This window comes from Procambarus clarkii, chromosome 56 (assembly GCF_040958095.1).
Source record: "Procambarus clarkii isolate CNS0578487 chromosome 56, FALCON_Pclarkii_2.0, whole genome shotgun sequence".
NCBI lineage: Eukaryota > Metazoa > Arthropoda > Malacostraca > Decapoda > Cambaridae > Procambarus > Procambarus clarkii.
Window position 1 is genome coordinate 26,576,945 of NC_091205.1, and position 22,312 is coordinate 26,599,256.

The window sequence follows — 22,312 nt, forward strand, 5'->3', positions numbered from 1 at the left end:
TCTACGTTAATTTTAACTCAAATAAAAAAAAATTGACCTCATACGTAATGAAATGGGTAGCTTTATCATTTGATAAGAAAAATATTAGAGAAAATATATTAATTCAGGAAAACTTGGCTTATTAGGCAAATCGGGCCTTGAATAGTAGGCTGAGAAGTGCGTTCTGGCTACTAGGTACGACATATATATATATATATATATATATATATATATATATATATATATATATATATATATATATATATATATATATATATATATATATATATATATATATATATATATGTCGTACCTAGTAGCCAGAACGCACTTCTCAGCCTACTATGCAAGGCCCGATTTGCCTAATAAGCCAAGTTTTCCTGAATTAATATATTTTCTCTAATTTTTTTCTTATGAAATGATAAAGCTACCCATTTCATTATATATGAGATCAACTTTTTTTATTGGAGTTAAAATTAACGTAGATATATGACCGAACCTAACCAACCCTACCTAACCTAACCTAGCTTATATTTATAGGTAAGGTTAGGTTAGGTAGCCAAAAAAAGCTAGGTTAGGTTAGGTTAGGTAGGTTAGGTAGACGAAAAAACATTAATTCATGAAAACTTGGCTTATTAGGCAAATCGGGCCTTGAATACTAGGCTGAGAAGTGCGTTCTGGCTATTAGGTACGACATATATATATATATATATATATATATATATATATATATATATATATATATATATATATATATATATGTCGTACCTAGTAGCCAGAACTCACTTCTCAGCCTACTATTCAAGGCCCGATTTGCCTAATAAGCCAAGTTTTCCTGAATTAATATATTTACTATAATTTTTTTCTTATGAAATGATAAAGCAACCCTTTTCTCTATGTATGAGGTCAATTTTTTTTTATTGGAGTTAAAATTAACGTAGATATATGACCGAACCTAACCAACCCTACCTAACCTAACCTAACCTATATTTATAGGTAAGGTTAGGTTAGGTAGCCAAAAAAAGCTAGGTTAGGTTAGGTTAGGTAGGTTAGGTAGACGAAAAAACATTAATTCATGAAAACTTGGCTTATTAGGCAAATCGGGCCTTGAATAGTTGGCTGAGAAGTGCGTTCTGGCTATTAGGTACGACATATATATATATATATATATATATATATATATATATATATGTCGTACCTAGTAGCCAGAACGCACTTCTCAGCCTACTATGCAAGGCCCGATTTGCCTAATAAGCCAAGTTTTCCTGAATTAATATATTTTCACTAATTTTTTTCTTATGAAATGATAAAGCTACCCATTTCATTATGTATGAGGTCAATTGTTTTTTATTGGAGATAAAATTAAAGTAGATATATGACCGAACCTAACCAACCCTACCTAACCTAACCTAACCTATCTTTATAGGTTAGGTTAGGTTTGGTAGCCGAAAAAGTTAGGTTAGGTTAGGTTAGGTAGGTTAGGTAGTCGAAAAACAATTAATTCATGAAAACTTGGCTTATTAGGCAAATCGGGCCTTGCATTGTAAGCTGAGAAGTGAGTTCTGGCTACTAGGTACGACATATATATATATATATATATATATATATATATATATATATATATATATATATATATATATATATATATATATATATATATATATATATATATATATATATATATATATATATATATATATATACCCCGAGAGGTATACTTCGCTTCTCGGTGTTTATTCACTGAGTTTACTCTAGTCCAGTACTATGTTCAGGTTTCCCGTTCTCGTCGAGGCCTCCAAAAAGTTTGCGGTTCTCAAATAAATTCAGGTGAAATCAAATTTGTCTTGAAGCAATTATCTCTGTCTCAACCACTACATGTTAACAATGCCAGAATGGTTATATTATTCACCAAACAATCATGCAATAAGCCAAGATACAGCACCAGTATATGCAGACAATTTGGACTTTTAACATATATCTAACAATCTGCATTTTAATTTCCTTATCATATCTTATCTTTAACCTATGGATTTTCTCTGGAACGCAACCCGACAATCGGTTTACAACTAGGACCCCGATTATTGCTGGGTGAAAAGGGGGTAAACAGTTTAGGCTAGGTGCCCAGTCAATCCTTTCTGACCAGAGAAAGTGACGAAATACCCCTTGCTTCTCCATCCCTAATAATTAAAGCTAATTTTCAAAAACAAAGAAAGCTTGCAAAGTAGATAACTCAATATGAGTAGCCATTGAGGCTGCTGCGTAGACATCATGTCTGCTCAGGACCGTATAGCCATCCTGAGGAGACATGAGGACTCCATTGCCGACCTCAGCAAATGTGACAACTTCACATCTGGGCCAAACAATCGTGAAGACTTGATATCCGGCAAGAACTGACATGAGAAATGCACATCCGGTCTGAGTATACATAACAATTCTACCAGATTAGACATTAGGGCTGAATAATCGGCTTGAAAAAAAAAAAAAAAATATATATATATATATATATATATATATATTTATATATATATATATATATATATATATATATATATATATATATATATCCCCTTTGGTCTTTAACTATGGGGTTAATAAATCTTTCAACAATGAATTTAACAGTGGCTGTTGTAAGCCTTCGTAAAATAAGTTTCGGTGGTTAAATTTCTGTTAGAAATTTGCTTACGGAACAGATAATCTAACACATCTATTGGTCTAATTGTTTAATTAGCCTGTATAGACTTTTGCTAGCTGTTTTAGGCATGCAAAGCCTTTTATCCAGCTGTTTAATAAGTATGCATAGACTTTTGCTTAGCTGTTTTAACCATGCATAGACTTTTGTCCATCTGTTTGATAAGCTTGCATAGACTTTCTTCAAACTTTTTAATAAGCCTTACTAAATGTTTTACAGATATCTTTAATATTAATTGATTGATATACGATTTGTATTACCTTCAACTCCTCTCAAAATATATTCAATATTTATTGCAGATTATTTAGCAATGTAATTCCGTCATCAATGAAACAACGAGTTTATTGTTTTGTAATTAAATGTATTATATAATTAAAAATACATTTTTATTGATAACATAAAAACATAGACAAAAGAGAGGGTAGAGGAAGCACTTGAAACAGACTCGAAATATCCTCAATCGTCTCCCATCGACCAGATTATCCAAGGTACTGGCCATAAGGTTGGGCTGCTGCACCTCACCTATCCCCTCGACCAGATCCACCCACAGTGTTGGGGATAAGGCTGGGTCTGGTGTTGGCCAGCTGTAGATATTTCCCAAGGATCATGTACCAGCAACTCACCAGATTGAACTTGACACCGAACTCCTTGCATGTGGCGTAGAGATCCGGGTAGAAGTAGACCAGTTTAGAGTGGTCGACGGCTGGTAGCAGGTGGTGTAGTGTGTGGTGTCCATAGCTTACAGCCACCAAAAGAAGGTTAGAGTTCACTTCAACCCTGAAATTTCCGAAGTTAGAATATTTACTAGGTTGGACTGACATTCATTAAGGAATATATCTAATGCAGCTTGAGAATTCAGCATGAAAGTAGCATAAAATTCTTGGAAACTGCCTTAAAACTGCCATGTTGTCTTTTTAAATTGCCTGAAAATCTGTCAGAAATTTTGAACTGCCTGAAATCAGACCTTTGGAAACTTTCAGAAAATAGTGCAAAATTTTAGAGACTGCCTTAAAACTGTAAATTATAGAAACTGCCTAAAAAAAATGCAAAATGTTTAAAATTGCCTGAAAACACCGCAAGGTTTTAAAGTCTGAAAACAGTGAGAGACTGCCTGAAAACAGTGCAAAATTCTTAATTAACAGAATATCTGAAAACAATGCAGAACCTATTTCTGACTTCAAATTCAGTTCTACCAGGTTTTCCATACTCCAGGAAACAGCATCGTCCCACCTTAATCGAAGCAGACACTCCCCAAAAGCAATGAGTCAAACTAAACAAACTTTGCAGACGAGGAGTCACAATAACGTGGCTGAAGTATGTTGACCAGACCACACACTAGAAAGTTAAGGGACGACGACGTTTCGGTCCGTCCTGGACCGAGAATGGTCCAGGACGCACCGAAACGTCGTCGTCCCTTCACTTTCTAGTGTGTGGTTTGGTTAAACAAAATTTATTTTAGCTAAAGAAAAGCAGTTGGCTCACCTGTCCCTCACAGCGTCCAGCTGGCATAGACCAAAGTCTCTATCCTCCCTCATGACGTCCCCCTCATGAAAGATGTCCGGATGGTGATGAGTGCCGGCTAAGGTCAGCCCAACGATGAGGGCGCTGCATGCAGCATGGACCCCCAACCACAGCCTGCAAGAGACGTCCTTTTATCAACATTGTCAAATCTTGTCATTTCACCTATTTTAATTTCATAATTGAGTTGCAATGTAACACATTCAACTACAATATATAATAAATCTCACCATAATGCTTTCCTAAATGACTGTGCAAACGCTGCCATGACTATAAGTTGCAATAAAGGTAAAAGATTCTCTGGTCTCAGCTTCACTTGACCAGAGAGTATGAACCAGACTCTCTTCAACACCTCAGCGTACAGAGCGAGAGGCAGGAGGATAGGATCCAGCACGAGGCTCCCGTACCTCTGCACAAAGTTCTTCTCTGGACGAGGCAAGAACTCCCAGAACGGCTCCAGGACGGCCACTTCGAAGTCGTAGATGGTGTTGGGATAGGCGTGGTGAGATAGAACGTGGGTGATCCTCATCTCGTGGGATGAGAGGAAGGTCAGGTCGAAGTAATACATTCTCCAATTGTCTCGCTGGTGCAGGAAGTTATGGGCGCAGTTCCCCGTCAGTGCCAAAAAGATTCCTGGAAAGGACAAGTGAATCAAAATGTCTGCAATAACAACTTGTTTTTAACCTGCATCAAATTTTTGGGCGCTCCCTCCATGTTCAGCTCTCCTGATAATATGTCTGAAGCCCACTTAAAAGACGCTGTTCTAAGACAAACATTTTAACCTCGTGAGTTATTGAAGCAACAAGGAAAAAACACTCGTTTTTCGTGCAATTATAATTAAACTAATCTAAAAAAAAGTACAAGTTTTACGTTCAATAACAACTGTGATACTTCCGTCAGAAACAACTAATGCTATCTTATATATCAGGTACCAAAGTGGTTATAATAATATCAACGAGTGTGATATCGACTACAGTCATTAGTTCAGCCCGTTCTCTCCAGTTGTCACATCGTCACAAAAATGATCTACTAAATTGCCCGAACCCTAACCTTAACTGAGGACCCATACGGTTAGAAAACGAGACAGTCTGCCAGTTTTATGAGCTGTTATGCTTTACAGAACATCATAGTTTGGCCGTTGGGGCTTTTATACGCCAAAATGCTATGTATTATTCGCGAGGAATGGTTGTACATGCAATAACCACTGGTCATTTTGTAAACTTTGATCCCCACCGTACAAAATATGGGGTACTATGAAAAGTAGCGGTTTACACGGATCAAAGTTTTCTACATTAGTTTGGTTAGGTTAGGCGGGTGGCTTGGGTTTGTAGATTTAATAACCCATTATTTCGTATGTTGTGGCAATTCAAGAGAACCGCCTGTTTCCCACAACGAAAAGTCTTACCTACAAAAAACACTATTCGAAAAGTCTTACCTACAAAAAACACTATTCGAAAAGTCTTACCTACAAAAAACACTATTCGAAAAGTCTTACCTACAAAAAACACTATTCGAAAAGTCTTACCTACAAAAAACACTATTCGAAAAGTCTTACCTACAAAAAACACTATTCGAAAAGTCTTACCTACAAAAAACACCGTTCGAAAAGTCGTACCAAAAAAAAAAAAAAAACACTTCGCAAACAAACCTATCAACAACAATCTCTAAATTACCCCTCCAAAAAAACACACAAAAACCTGCAATAATTTCCATCCACACCCAGGTAAAATAATTCCTCCTCCCAGGTAATCCAATCAGCCACCATCTACCTGTTCCCCCAATCAACACCCAATCTCCCTTCTTCCCTACCGTGGGCCTACCTGCAGCCAGGGCGACACCGAAGGAGTCTGTGGCTGCCGCAGTCACCTGGAGAACCAGGGAGAGAAGAACCAGGCAATCCTGTAGAACCAGCATGTGGAACGACGGCCCGGTTCCCACCCGTCCGGCTGTCTCCCGAGCCTGTGGTCAGGTACAAGACTTTATTATTTTTGTGTGTGCATGTGATTGATTCTTTTGTACTTTATTAGTAAAAGAAATAGTGACATTTTCAGAGTTATATATATATATATATATATATATATATATATATATATATATATATATATATATATATATATATATATATATATATATATATATATATATATATATATAACCGTGACAAGGGCCGTGACGAGAACTCGAACCTTCGTCCAGGAGCATCCCAGACACTGCCTTAATCTGCCTAATCTTAACCTGCCTTTGTTCATTTGATGCATCACGTTAGTGTGATCTCTCTGTGTGTAAAGGTAACCAGCCTTTAACTAAAGCACGAAAGCCAACAAAATCTCTACTTGCCTTCCTCTTAAAGGTGTGGTAGAAGCCGTCGTGTGTGAAGGTGTAGGGAGAGTTCCTGGTTCCACCAGCCTCCCGGACCAGGTACCTTTGGAGGGTGGTGCGGGGGAGAGAGGTGAGGTGCGCGCTCTCAAACACCTCTGTAATGTCTGTTCCTCGCGTCGCTGCAATCCAGTCCCTGCCTGAGGCCATTCGTAAGTGTTCTTATAAGTTCATAAAGTGTTTTCATAAAGAACACTTAACAAGGCTCGAAATCCCTAAGTTGCATTTGAGCATCGTAAGCAACAGAGCGAAAATTAATACAAATGGCAAACACAGAACTATATAATAGTGCAATAAATGGAAAGATGGCTATGTTGTAGAGAGTACAGGGTCCTGGATTTCCAGTATGGTTGACTGGGAAGGTGAGTGAGCCATAAACTAGCAGCTCTCTCTCTCTCTTGGTTGTGTTGACCATACCTAGGTGAAAGCTGGTTGTTGATAATTAGCTGTGTTTGATGGCAAGTACTTCTGCTATGTCTAGTCGAAAAGTTTGATAGAAAGAGCAACAACAGATTAGACACAGCAGAAGCACTTCACATTTTGCATCAGCATCCATCTTCTACCTCATACAGCCAAGAAAGAACCGCCAGTTTACAGTTCAACCACTGTCCCAGTTGACCAATGAGATTGCAGGATCAAACTAACCTGTTCTCTCTAAAAAGTAACCACCTCTCCAGTTTCCCTCTGTTTCTGAGGGCCGTGATGCATCACGCTATTGTGATTTCTGTGTGTAATGTTAAGTTGTATCTTAACAAAACGTGTCAGGCGTGATAAAAGTATAAAATGAACTCTGGAGAGTTAATTGTTCAACTTCTCACCCCAGTGAAGAACCTAAGAAATATTAGAGACAATTAATACCAAAATCAGTGATCTAATCCTGTCAGTCATATTCAATAGTTATATGATAGACATAAGCAGGCAGACGGGAGCAGACCTGAGGGCAGTATGGGTGATCTTACAGACGGATGTATGGGTGTTCTCACCTCCAGGATGCTTCTCTACGAAGTCAGTGAGGTCATACAGGAAGTCGTGGACTCTCCAGTAGCTGCCAGCGTCGTCGTCCGTCCTCTTGCCCCTGATCCATGTGTGCGACGACTTCAGCAGCACGTCGCGGTCAGTTGGGTACCGGCGGAAGGTTGGGGTCGAACCCGGGGTCTCCGAAAGCTGTGCTCTAAGCTTTATGCTGCCCTTCTCCTCCTTCTCCTGGTCTGGGATCATCGTCTCTGTAGGAGGGACGGGGCTATTGGTGTTTCTCCAGTTATTTAGTATCAAAAATTGGAAATTTTGAAACTGAATTTTTTCAAACTGAAACTAATTTTTTGTGTGTTCAGTTATCTTTAGTGGAGCTCTGCTGGAGGTCTGACAGAGGGAACTGTACTGAAGCACATTGAAGTTTATGAAATGTTTTTATCCACGTCATAATATTATATTACATATGTGTGTAAATCACGAAAATTAACACGTGATGAAAAAATGTGACAGTGTCAGACCACGGAGGAAGAATTGAAGCCGAATTTCCTTAAGTACTTTCGTATATGACTACATCTTCAGAAGGAATGAAGTATTCCTTCTGAAGATGTTTTTATATACAAGAGTACTTAAGGAAATTTCTGTTTCAATTCTTCCTCCGTGGTCAACCATACCTGATCAACCAGGCTGTGACTCGTACGTCAGGCTGCGAGCAGCCGCGTCCAACAGCCTGGTTGATCAGTCCGGCAACCAGGAGGCCTGGTTGACGACCGGGCCGCGGGGACGCTAAGCCCCGGAAGCACCTCAAGGTAACCTCAAGGTGGTCTGACACTGTCATATTATATATATATATATTATATATATATATATATATATATATATATATATATATATATGTATATATATATATATATATATATATATATATATATATATATATATATATATATATATATATATATATATATATATATATATAATTCTAATGAAAATCAGATTAATACAAGACCTGTTTTGCTAAAAAAAACTGGTTCATATATGCGCAATAATTAATGAAAAACTGCAATTATTCTGAACACTATCAATTAATATGTGATGTCTATTAATTCCTTCACTATGGTTACCCTGTTTCCACTTTCACAGAGTAGGACTGCATCAAAATACCAGAACAAGTAATATAGTGAAAGAAAGCTATTGATCAAAGTTACAAATATTCCCAAATATCACTCGTTTATTCGTTATATATATCCCACTATATTTCACTAATGATAAGTAAACAACATCACATTCCATAGGCTTCACTGGACGCCTCTATACCTCACCAGAACAGGGAAGGGAACATCATACCTGCCTTGTTAGGTGGAGAAATATGCATGCTTTCTGTATCCAGTAGACCCGAGTTCGAATCCTTCCTGAGGTAGGTATTAATTTCTAGTTGGGTTTCGGCGTGTCTGGTAGAAAATTGCATTTCATTCGCTTCATATAAGCCAGCTAAGGACAGGAAGGTAAGCCAATAAAGAGCCAATAGATGTAGGTTAACCCGTCAATATGTCCCAGCCGGTTTGTTACACAAACCGTTTTCCAGTTCCTCAATAAATCGGACTTCGTAAATCCGGCTTACAGAGAAAAACGTCAACAAGATCTCACTAAGTTAAGCGTTAACACTTACCAACTTTCAGGGTCACTTAAACTGAGACAAAAATGTAATTCCTTCCTCGTTCCTTGTCACATATTGACCCTACGACACAAGCGAGGCTCACACACTCACCTCTCGAGGCCAGGATGGCTGTCTGGAGATCCTACTGTCCTGACACCCATATCCTGCCTCCACCTTTATACCCCCCACACCCTCCCTCTGTCCCTTCCCAGAATCCTTCTCTCTCTGCGGAAAATCCTGATCTGTTCCTCGCCTCTCTGTCCCTCCAGCGGTCACCTTCAGATCATGGTCTGTATGGTACCTGCCTCCGGTACCGGTACTTGCCACCTGGTACCTACTCATACCTGGAGTGTACGAATAACCACAATGAATGGGAAATGAGTATACGTCATTTCCTTCTGAAGTAAAAGTGTATCATTTGTTTCTCATTCAGTCAGATGATGGGGAACACTGAGCGTTCGAGAGAAGTTATATAATGACCAAACCACACATCAGAAAATGGAGAAATGACGACATTTCGGTCCCTCGTGGACCATTATCAAGTCTACCATTATCACACGACTTGATACTGGTCCAGGACGGACCGAAACGTCGTCGTCCCTTCACTTTCTAGTGTGTGGTCTGGTCAACACATCTTCAGCCACGTTATTGTGACTCATTGTCTGTAAATTGTATATAGCTTCACTGAATGATTAGTTTATATTAGTCCTATAAATTGTGTTTTCATCGTCCTAATTTTTGTGATACAATAATAATAATAATAATAATAATAATAATAATAATAATTTATTTGCAAGAAGGTACAATGGGTTGGTAAGATTACCTAAGATTGGTATTTTTACATTCCTGCAAAGCCACTAACAAGCATAGCTTTTCAGGCAGGTCCTTAATCTAACATATCAGGTAAGATATGTAAAGTAAGATATTAAGTGTGCCTATATCTATCTTACAGATCAAGCAACACTTTATTTTACCAATGTATATCACCTTTCAATTTGTAAGCTGAGTGTTATTCAGTGCCAAAAAATGTAAAGCTTGGTTTAAACTTCTGTGCACCAGTTTAGTTGAAGAATTACTGTAATATTTTGAGATATTTTGAGTAGGTTGTTACGAATGTAGCTTCTGATTCTCAACTTGACAACTGTATTGATTTTGAAATCTCTGATCAATGTACCTTCTAAATCCTAGTCATGAGTATACAGTATATTTAATTACAGCAGTCCAGCCTCTTAAAATGAGAGTATTTATAGTACATAAAGATACACATTAACGTGATTCATCAGTGAGAAATGTATATATTTTATGTAGACTCTATTAAATAGACATAGATTCGCATAGTTTCAAGTCCTCCTCATAGATTGGTATTTTGGTATTTAGGGGGGCCTCGTAGCCTGGTGGATAGCGCGCAGGACTCGTAATTCTGTGGCGCGGGTTCGATTCCCGCACGAGGCAGAAACAAATGGGCAAAGTTTCTTTCACCCTGAATGCCCCTGTTACCTAGCAGTAAATAGGTACCTGGGTGTTAGTCAGCTGTCACGGGCTGCTTCCTGGGGGTGGAGGCCTGGTCGAGGACCGGGCCGCGGGGACACTAAAAAGCCCCGAAATCATCTCAAGATAACCTCAAGATAGATCCTACTGATTTTATCAGTACTTATACAGTATTATGCGAGAGGACGGGATGCTTTACAACTCTGGTGGAGAGAAGGAACAGAGGGGCCATGATCGCAACGTACAAAATACTGCGGGGAATTGACAGTGTGGACAAGGACAGCTTCTTTAAAGCTTGAGGAAGAACAACGAGAGAGAATACATGGAAAATGAAAACGCAAATGAGTCAGTATCTATCCTAAGGTTATCTTAAGATGATTTCGGGGCTTTAGTGTCCCCGCGGCCCGGTCCTCGACTAGGCCTCCACCCCCAGGAAGCAGCCCGTGACAGCTGATTAACACCCAGGTACCTATTTTACTGCTAGGTAACAGGGGCATAGGGTGAAAGAAACTCTGCCCATTGTCGAACAAATGTAAAGAGGTTCTCGTACCCTGTACGGATACCTTGAGGTGCTTCCGGGGCTTAGTGTCCCCGCGGCCCGGTCGTCGACCAGGCCTCCTGGTTGCTGGACTGATCAACCAGGGGTCAACAAGTGGAACGCACTGAAGGAAGAAGTTGTAGAAGCCACCTCCAGCCTCAACGTTAAGGTTCAACTCGACAAAGAATTCCGACGAGAGAATATTATAATATTAACGTAACAGGTTCAACAAGGCTAGCAGGTGGGGTCTCAAGAGCTATGGACCTCACGTCCCCGTTATCACTAATAGGTAATTATTGATAGGTATACACCTCCTGCTCGTCCTACTCCTACTCCTGCTCCTCATCTTCCCGCTCTGGGGGTTGACTTCCTGTTCCCTGTCATTACCTAACGTCACCTCCTACCCTTCAGCTGATCTTGAACATGACCCCTACTCTCTCTCTCTCTCTCTCTCTCTCTCTCTCTCTCTCTCTCTCTCTCTCTCTCTCTCTCTCTCTCTCTCTCGCTGAAAATACATGTATATACTTTCTTTCTCTCATATACATTCTTCTTCTCTACTATTCTTTCCACTTTCGTCCTCCATCCATCTCCCTCCTATCTGCACCTCCCCCCACCACACTTGTATATCAGTACCTATCTGCCTCTTATCAGTGTCCATCATTCTATTGGTGTGTCCTTCCTTCCTTCCTTTCAGTGCCTCGCTCTCTCCTATTAGTCCTTCTCTCCCTTCTATATGGGCCTCCCTCAATTCTTCTCCTATCTGTATCTCTCTCTCAATTCCTTGAAGTTTTCTCGCGTAATTTATAATAGTTACTGACATTTAACGTTTTCTTTAACAAGTTAAGATGTCATAGAAAACGCTTTCAAATCTTCTCTCTGATATTCTTGCAATTTAATTGATATAATTAATTTTGTCGGGGAAGTTACCAGGCAACTTGTTTTTATATATATATATTCTTTAATTTTATTTATTCCCATGGGTCATTGCTGCTGGGTACGTGCCCAACATGAGTGTGTGGGAGTGGCATACACATGACACACACACACACACACACACACACACACACACACACACACACACACACACACACACACACACACACACACACACACACACACACACACACACCCACCCACACACACACACACACACACACACACACACACACACACACCCTGGCACCGGGCCGTGGCACCAGTGCCAGTATACTACCAGTGCCAGCCATCATCGTACGGCCAGCACCGAGTCTTCCACTTCACTACATCATCTCCAACACAACATGGTAAGATACTTCTAATTCTCAGCACTAATCCAGCAGAAATTCCCAATTACGGGATCACCATATCCCGTGCTACATAGACAATTCGTTTTGAGTAGCTATATCTAAAACAACAACAACAACAACCCCAATGCTCAGGTCACAACCGTTGTGGAAGGACTGAGAATAATTCATAGAAAACTCCAAGTGGATAGGCCTGTATAAGATGTATTAAATAACTATGTATTTCTTCGATAATGCGTTTTATTATTACTATGGACGTTCAACGGTAAGCTACTCTCTAAGTAGCTTACGAAATCTGAACGTAGTGTTTAGACGTAGTGAACGTAGTGTTTAGACGTAGTGAACGTAGTGTTTAGACGTAGTGAACGTAGTGTTTAGACGTAGTGAACGTAGTGTTTAGACGTAGTGAACGTAGTGTTTAGACGTAGTGAACGTAGTGTTTAGACGTAGTGAACGTAGTGTTTAGACGTAGTGAACGTAGTGTTTAGAAGAAGTGAACGTAGTTGAGTAGTGGACACTACTCTCTGATTAGTTTCCATCTGAAATTGGTACCTATATCGATCTCAGTTGGAAATGATTAGAGCAGCGTGCCAATCAATATTGATATAAGCAAGGTGCCAATCAAGGCATAAGGACTGGCGGCTTTACACTAATCAACAGCCAGTTTATTGCTGACTCTGCAACATATTTTAAGTTGTTGTTGTTGTTGCTTAAGATCCAACTACTGGGAACAAAAAGTTGCAAGTAGCACGGGCTATGGTGAGCCCCGTAGTGGACTTACCTGGCACAGGAGCCAGGAGCTGTGATTGATGATATTTTAAGCATTCACCAGTTACCACTCGTCCCCAGGGCGTGTTCACCATATATTAACTTCGTTCAAATTAGATATAGAGTGTATGGTGAATCAGCGATGTCTCTCCGTTCACAGCTGCACATCTTGCTAGTCAACAAGTGATTGCCGACTCGCAATCACGTTTGCTCGAGTGATTGCAAACAGCAGGTGGCAATAACGGGGCTGAAAATTAGGCAACCCAATTCACACGTCTGAAAATCATGGAAGTGAGAAACTTTCGGTCTTTCCCGGACCATTATTACGGACGGACCGAAAAGGTCTTCGTATTCAGATGTGTGGATCAGGTGTCTAATGATAATCTATTGTGGTTCTTAAGGTTTTACTACGTTCGAAACTATGACTCGAAACGTTCATCATTCACTTCAAGTCTGTGTTTGTAAACGTTCCCTAAATATAAGCAGCCTAAACATCTAACCAAAATTTATCTAGGCCGGAGCCGGTCGGCCGAGCGGACAGCACGCTGGACTTGTGATCCTGTGGTCCTTGGTTCGATCCCAGGCGCCGGCGAGAAACAATGGGCAGAGTTTCTTTCACCCTATGCTCCTGTTACCTAGCAGTAAAATAGGTACCTGGGTGTTAGTCAGCTGTCACGGGCTGCTTCCTGGGGGTGGAGGCCTGGTCGAGGACCGGGCCGCGGGGACACTAAAAGCCCCGAAATTATCTCAAGATAACCTCAAGAAGAAGGCCTATAACAATGTCTAAATCCACAATACAAAATAACACGATTTTGTTTTTTGTTTAATAAAACGCTTCTCTACACCGTAGAAAAGTTTCGTTCCGTCAAAATGTCCTGTTCGTGTGGTAAATATTAACTTATTAATGTTAGTGTGCAGGCGAGGAGTCACAATAACGTGGCTGAAGAATGTTGACCAGACCGCACACCAGAAGGTGAAGGGACGACGACGTTTCGGTCCGTCCTGGACCATTCTCAAGTCGATTCGACTTGAGAATGGTCCAGGACGGACCGAAACGTCGTCGTCACTTCACCTTCTAGAGTGTGGTCTGGTCAATATAATGTTTGTGTCTTTTATAATACCTCCTCGGGGTATTGGATGGGTCGAAGCATAACCCATTAACACTCCCTAGTCGACTTTTTTGCTATTTTGGGATGAAAAGAAAATAGGATGTGCTCAAACCCCTATTTGAAACCAATTGGCTTCCTGTTAATTAAATTTAGTTTCTTCCTATTTATTTAGTGACGTCAATGGAATGACAGGGAAAAATATTCCACTCAGAATCAATTATATATGAATGACCCTGAGTGACATTTGACAAAATAAAGGGAGTAAGAGTAACCATTGAACCATTGAACCTTGTAGTTAACAACCACCCTAATTATATATACATACATATTATATATATATATATATATATATATATATATATATATATATATATATATATATATATATATATATATATATATATATATATATATTGGGCTTTAGGCAATATTTTGCCGTTTTTCCACGTATTTAAATAAGTTTACTTCAGTTATGAGCTACGTTCAGGATTAAGGTACACTGGCTGGTTGGTCAGAAAGCTCTTATGGTGGCCCGAAAACAATTTAATGCAATAGTTAACGTGGCACTGTAGTCGTGATGAACAAGTAGGGATGATGTCTGACCAGAGCTTTGGCGTCACGCTTAAAGCAGCTCAAGACGGTGTTTTATGCTAAGGAAACATCGTCTATTCTTCCTTCTTTCTGCGAAGGATAACCAAGAATAAGTCAGGTGTCAGACTTACACTCTCCCGGCAGTTGGCAGTCTCTCACGGAGGCGGGTATAAATAGTCTCTCTCTCTCTCTCTCTCTCTCTCTCTCTCTCTCTCTCTCTCTCTCTCTCTCTCTCTCTCTCTCTCTCTCTCTCTCTCTCTTACCCACTCAGCAGCACATAAACACACGCGATTACTAGTCGCAGAAGCACACAACATATGCATCAATACAGCCAACACAAGGCAACACTCAGATCAACTCTTTCGATCACTGTTTTCTCGTAAGGATGACAACACAGGTGGGCCAAAACTGACGAGAACTAACTCGTTTCTAACGAGTTCAATTATTATCTAAAGGAGAAACGCGTCTTGTAACTGGTTGAGAGTGAATGTCGAGAGTGTGGAGATTCGTGTTTTATCAGGAGAGTTAGAGTGACTGGAGCGAGGAGAGTTAATTATAGGTCCTTCCGTTACCTTGGGCACGTGCGGTAGCTGCCGTGGGAGGGGGGGAGGGGTGGAAGGGGGATTGGGGGGGGGGGGATGGGTGAAAGGGGGATTGGGGGGGGGGAGGGGGGAGAAGGGGGGAAAGACTAAATTTATCCCAGATTGGGAGGCTGATCGTAGGGTCCCATGCCTCTGGTCCCGGAATAATTATACTCCACATGCCTATAATCCCGGAAACCGAGGAGTGATTATAATTCTCGTGTGTTCGGAGGATGATTATATAATCCATCATGACTATAATCTTGCTCTGGGGAGGATAATTATAGTCCCCCATGCCTATAGTATTGAACTATGTGATGATTATAGTCCACTATACATAAAGCTGGGCTTTGAGAATGTTTCAAGACCACGTAATTATAATCCCAGATTAGAAGGATGATTAACATACCCATCATCATAATCCTTGGCTAGAGGAATGATCATCAACCCCCATCACCCGGATTAATAAAAACAAAAACGCTAATTAACACACGTAAATAGTTACTCAATTTCATTAAAGATTCGCGTGGTTGAATTTTTTTTGTACAAATATGGATGCGTTTAGAGTAGGGACGGATTGAAGGTTTAGACTTAGGAAGAGTTATTCATTAAGTGTGAAGGTTGATTGATTGATCTATGTGATCAATCAATCAATTGATTGATCACTACACATAAGGGGCATAACTGGCCGACCCCTCACAGTGTTCAAGAGAGAACTGGATAAGCACCTCCAAAGGATACCTGATCAACCAGGCTGTGACTCATACGTCAGGCTGCGAGCAGCCGCGTCCAACAGCCTGGTTGATCAGTCCGGCAACCAGGAGGCCTGGTCGACGACCGGGCCGCGGGGACGCTAAGCCCCGGAAGCACCTCAAGGTAACCTCAAGGTATGTGAGGACGAGTTGAATCGACTATCTTCTTTGGTACGTCTGATACCATACTACTTGTGTAAAGGAGCAAATGTATATGTTTATCTCTCATGGGTACGTGCCATTGTTTGGTAATATGTTTATTGTTTATGATGTGTGTATATGTATGTATTAACACGATGTACTGAATGGGGTGAGAATAGCGTGAGCTACCTCATCCCTTTGTGTGTATTTTACATCAATAAACTTATTTCAATTTCAATTTCACGCAAATAAGCGGAAAGCTATATGATTTTCCTGTATAATACATGTGACTTCCCTGTACTCATTTTGTAGCATGAATACATCAGCTCGTCCCCATGAAAAATACTCTGAAATATACCAGTTTCATACGTGAAATTTACATGTACTCTACCGGTTTCAATCCATTTTCCCCTCTGTAGCGTGAGTGCATTAGTGTACACGTTGGCCAAGCCGGCGTTCAGATCGGCAACGCCTGCTGGGAGCTGTACTGTCTGGAGCACGGTATTCAGCCTGATGGATCCATGCCCTCGGACAAGATCGCTGGACACCACGACGACTCCTTCAGCACCTTCTTCAGCGAGTCTGGCGCGGGCTGTCATGTCCCCAGGGCGGTCTTCGTGGACCTGGAGCCGACGGTTATTGGTGAGTGACTAGGAGCATGTGTGTGTGTGTGTGTGTGTGTGTGTGTGTGTGTGTGTGTGTGTGTGTGTGTGTGTGTGTGTGTGTGTGTGTGTGTGTGTGTGTGTGTGTGTGTGTATGTGTGTGTGTGTGTGTGTGTGTATGTGTGCGTGTGTGTGTTCAGCTGAGTACATTGAATAAAAACATATAATCAACACATAAACAAAAAATTACCATATACAAAAGCTGAATAATTTACAAAAGAGGACTCACCACGAAAACCCTTCTCCCCTCCCCCCCTCCCCTTCCCCTTGTCCCCCCTCCCCCCTGCCCCCCCCCCTCTTCCACCTTCGCTGCCGACGGCACAGACGAGGTGCGAACGGGGACCTACAGAAAGCTCTTCCACCCGGAGCAGCTCCTGACGGGGAAGGAGGACGCGGCCAATAACTACGCCAGAGGTCACTACACTATCGGCAAGGAACTCATCGACCTGACCATGGAGAGGGTCAGGAAGCTGGCGGACCAGTGCTCCGGTCTACAGGTACCTAAACAAATCCACAAGGGCCGTGATGAGGATTCGAACCTACGTCTGAGAGCATCCCAGACGCTGCTCCTCGTCACGGCCCTTGGGGATTTGTTCATTGATGCATCACGCTATTGTGATTTCTGTGTTTATGTGTACCTATTTGACCCAACTATTTACTGTGATAACAGATAATACTTGTAAGATGAGAGTGAATACTCGTAAGATAACAGATAATACTTGTAAGATGAGAGTGAATACTCGTAAGATAACAGCAAATACGTGTGAGATAATTGCGAATACTCGAAAAATAAGAGTGAATACTCGCAAGAGTTAATATTCACGAGTGAATGCTTGTATCTCCTAGTATTGTAGCATTAAGAAACTAGAGTGAATAACATATTATTATTATGATCTTCAATTTTTTTTTTTAAGTTATTTATATTATTAAAAACAAGTAATTTTATAACAGTTAGAATAGTATTTATCATTGTTTGATTACTGCACCTTATTGTTTGTAGTATTAACATGGAACTAACCACATAACCACACAACCCCACCACGTCAACCACACAGCCCCATCCCGTCAACCATAGATCTTCTAATAAATGTTCTCCTTATCCAGGGCTTTCTGATCTTCCACTCGTTCGGCGGAGGCACTGGCTCCGGCTTCACCTCACTCATGATGGAACGTCTCTCTCTCGACTTCGGCAAGAAGAGCAAACTGGAGTTCGCCATCTACCCGGCACCTCAGGTACTACTATTTCACGTCATATAAACGAATTTCGATAAAATGCACAACTAATTATATTGGTTCAATTTCCTTGGGTTTCGAAGTAGCGCATGCGCACTGAGTCTGTTACTCGCCCTGTCCTTAGACTTATTAATCTGTGATTTTGACGTTTAAAAGTAGCTCAGTCGATTAAGGCAGCGTCTGGGATGCTCTCAGACGTAGGTTCGAACCCTCATCACGGCCCTTGTGGATTTGTTAGTTAGTGTTCTTAGTAACTGTGTGTTCCGGCAGGTGGCGACAGCGGTGGTGGAACCTTACAACTCTATCCTCACTACCCACACGACCCTGGAACACTCCGACTGTGCCTTCATGGTCGACAACGAGGCGATATACGACATCTGTCGGAGAAACCTAGACATTGAACGACCTTCCTACACCAACCTCAACAGGCTGATTGGTCAGATTGTCTCTTCCATCACCGCCTCCCTCAGGTGGGTCAGGGAAGGGAACTATCAGGGGTAAAGCATCTGTTGTTGTTGTTATAGATTCAGCTACTCGGAACAAGTTCCAAGTAGCACGGGCTATGGTGAGCCCGTAACTTACCTGGCACAGGAGCGGGGCAAGTAGCACGGACTATGGTGAGCTCGTAACTTATTTGGCACAGGAGCGAGGCAAGTAGCACGGGCTATGGTGAACCCGTAACTTATCTGGCACAGAAGCGGGGCAAGTAGCACAGGCTGTGGTGAGCCCGTAGTGGACTTACCTGGCACAGGAGCAGTGGTGTGAGGGAAAGCATCAAGCCATTACGACTATATAGCACTTGGAAGGGGTCAGGATAAGGATTCGGGATGGGACGGAAGAAAAGGAATGGTTTCTAACCACTTGGACGGTCGGGGATTGAACGCCGACCTGCTTGAAGCGAGACCGTCGCTCTACCGTCCAGCTCAAGTGGTTGGGCAGGGGAATGCTATTCATGGAGGTAAAATAAGCGGGCGGTATATAGAAGAATGTTTTGCAATTGAGACAAATATGTGATGTTGGTGGTGGGTAATTTCTTAGATTATAAATAAGATAATAGTTATTATGAGGAAGATGATGCAACTAATTTTAATAATTAATTATAATGCTAAAAGTGATTACAGGTGATTGATTTGATTGATGCAACAACGTCATTTAAAATCAAATTGAAGCAATAGAAAAAATAGTTTTTGTGTTTGCTGATGATTAAAACCAAACATAGGATGCTCCTATACAAGAGAATATACCCGTATAACTGAACCCTTAAGCCAATCTCCCCACCCCCTCCCCGAATTATACATTTAACCCCTTACAAAAAGCCCTATAATCTAACGCGTTGAAGATCTCTTTAAAATCTCTTCTCTCCGCAGGTTTGACGGCGCGCTAAACGTGGACCTGACGGAGTTCCAGACCAATTTGGTGCCTTATCCACGAATTCACTTCCCATTGGTCACCTACGCTCCTGTTATCTCTGCCGATAAGGCCAACCACGAGAACCTTTCTGTAGCCGAGATCACCAGCTCCTGCTTCGAGCCTGCCAATCAGGTGACGTTGTCTATACATATACCAGCCTCTACCTAATCTCTAATCTCTAGGTAATCTCAAGATTAACATCAGAGGTCCACGGTTGTTCAACATCCTCCCATCGAGTACAAGAAATATTGCTGGAACAGCCGTGGACATCTTCAAGAGAAAACTAGATAGTTTTCTTCAAGGAGTGCCGAACCAACCGGGCTGTGATGGATATGTTGGCCAGGGTTGTTTGGGTTAGTACGTTTCTGGCTAGGCAAACCTTCTTTTTTTTTACGGAGTTGCATATGGATAGTGCAACTGGCTGTGAAAATAACTACTGAACCATAAATCTTTTTGTTTTATAAGAATGAAGTTATTAGGGACATAGCACTAAGTTAATGCAGGCGAGAAGTCACAATAACGTGGCTGAAGTATGTTGACCAGACCACACACTAGAAGGTGAAGGGACGACGACGTTTCGGTCCGTCCTGGACTATTCTCAAATCGATTGTGTGAATCGACTTGAGAATGGTCCAGGACGGACCGAAACGTCGTCGTCCCTTCACCTTCTAGTGTGTGGTCTAGTCGACACTAAGATAATATAACTACACACCACTTTGAAGGAACAAGAGGATAAGGGACTGGGACAAGAGTCCGGAGTGAAAGACCGAAAGTCCGAAAGACCACTCGAACTATTAGTCTTCGAGTGGTCTTCGAGTGAACTATCAGGGTTCTAAAACCGGCACTGTAAGAGAAGAGGCTTCCTCTATACCGGCTCTGCGATAGACGAGACTTGCTCTATACCAACCAATTTACGAATGGGAAACAAAAACCCATTCAATCCAGACTGCCTCAGTGTCTAATGTTGCCCTTGTCTCCTCACAGATGGTCAAGTGTGACCCTCGGCACGGGAAGTACATGGCCTGCTGCCTCCTGTACCGGGGCGACGTCGTTCCCAAGGACGTCAATTGCGCCATCGCCACCATTAAGACGAAGCGCTCGATCCAGTTCGTTGACTGGTGCCCCACGGGCTTCAAGGTAAGCGAACTCACACAACGTAAAATGCAACATTGCAACGATGTTAAAACTCATCGTTTTCTGGCCAAATGATTAGGTTTTTGTTTGAATTAAAATTAAAAACCGGAGTAGGGATTTCATAATATTGTTGGTATCGTTAATGACCTGATTGTCTGTGGTGGTTCGTGGTGCAGGTGGGCATAAACTACCAGGCTCCGACGGTGGTTCCTGGCGGCGATCTGGCCAAGGTGTCGCGGGCAGTGTGTATGTTGTCGAACACCACCGCCATCGGCGAAGCTTGGGCCCGTCTCGACCACAAGTTCGACCTCATGTATGCTAAGAGGGCTTTCGTCCATTGGTAAGTCACGCTTCAAGCTCGACCTCGAGGTTAGGTGTACCCGCCCCCACTCGACACGTCAATAAAAGAACAGCCCCAGCAAAACGGGAAGGTGCCTTACGTTTTGGCGTAAGGCACCTTCCTTACGCCTTCCTTACACCTTTGGGGTCGGCGTTCGATCTCCGACCTTCCAAGTGGTTGGATATATCGTTCCATTGTTCTTGTCCTCATATCCTAGTGCCATGTTTTTATATCCCATCCCAAGTGCTAAGTAGCCATGCTGGTTAAGCACTGTCTCCTGACAATTAAAATATACATTACCTGCAATATAATATTCATTAATACTACTGCTTCTCGTGGCCAACCCATTAGGATATAGTCAAATTCCCCCCTCTCACCAATTTCCTTGCACCATGTATTTCCTTTCTTTTTAGTTCGATATTTTAAGAAAATTTATAGAACAAAACAATATGAATTATTCATGTATTCCAGCTTCAGATTGTTAGAGATTGTTTAGGGTGTTCTTCTCAAAACCTGAGGCCAGACTTGTCTTGTGAACGCTTGATGTGTGATAGATGAGAGTGTCACTACATATTGACGTGTTCTGCAGGTATGTGGGGGAAGGCATGGAGGAGGGAGAGTTCTCAGAGGCTCGCGAGGATCTTGCTGCCCTCGAGAAGGACTACGAAGAGGTCGGCCTCGACTCGGCTGACGAAACTGAGGAGGAACCCGAGGAGTTCTGAAGGGTGAAGACCTTGGAGTGTCGTCCTTGAGATAAAAATAATAAAGACATGATTAAATCTACTATTTATTAACTCACACAATCAAGGAGGGAATTTATATTAATCGAACAGTATATAATATATATTATTCTGCTCAGATATTAGTCCTTAAAGCCAGAAATCTGTCACAATTATAGAATGTCAATCACAATAGGTGATTAACAGGTGCTATAACTATGTGTTAACAACATAGTTATAGCTTGGACGCAATGTATAGCGGATTTAATTCGTCAACATATTTATATCCAGACAAATGGACACAAGCTGGAAATGAGTAATTAACTGCAAGTTGAGACTCAACATATATGACCAGGATTAAGGTCATTCAGAGTC

At 41.5% G+C, this 22,312-nt stretch overlaps 2 protein-coding genes across 2 annotated transcripts; one reads left to right on the forward strand and one right to left on the reverse strand.

Annotated features, from left to right (window-relative positions):
* Window positions 1-3,111: 3,111 nt before the first annotated feature.
* On the reverse strand, window positions 3,112-7,780 carry LOC123770944 (cytochrome b5-related protein-like). Its single transcript, XM_045763118.2, has 6 exons — window positions 7,546-7,780; window positions 6,524-6,702; window positions 6,007-6,145; window positions 4,417-4,819; window positions 4,151-4,303; window positions 3,112-3,445 (listed from the first exon to the last, which is right to left on the reverse strand). The coding sequence occupies exons 1-6, from the start codon at window positions 7,778-7,780 to the stop codon at window positions 3,187-3,189; spliced, it is 1,368 nt and encodes a 455-aa protein (XP_045619074.1). The 3' UTR covers window positions 3,112-3,186.
* Window positions 7,781-12,356: 4,576 nt separating this feature from the next.
* LOC123770808 (tubulin alpha-1 chain) lies at window positions 12,357-21,997 on the forward strand. The gene is made up of 9 exons (XM_045762971.2): window positions 12,357-12,497; window positions 16,859-17,081; window positions 17,426-17,598; window positions 18,206-18,334; window positions 18,605-18,804; window positions 19,702-19,876; window positions 20,729-20,881; window positions 21,055-21,218; window positions 21,808-21,997. The coding sequence occupies exons 1-9, from the start codon at window positions 12,495-12,497 to the stop codon at window positions 21,938-21,940; spliced, it is 1,353 nt and encodes a 450-aa protein (XP_045618927.1). The 5' UTR covers window positions 12,357-12,494; the 3' UTR covers window positions 21,941-21,997.
* Window positions 21,998-22,312: the final 315 nt, after the last annotated feature.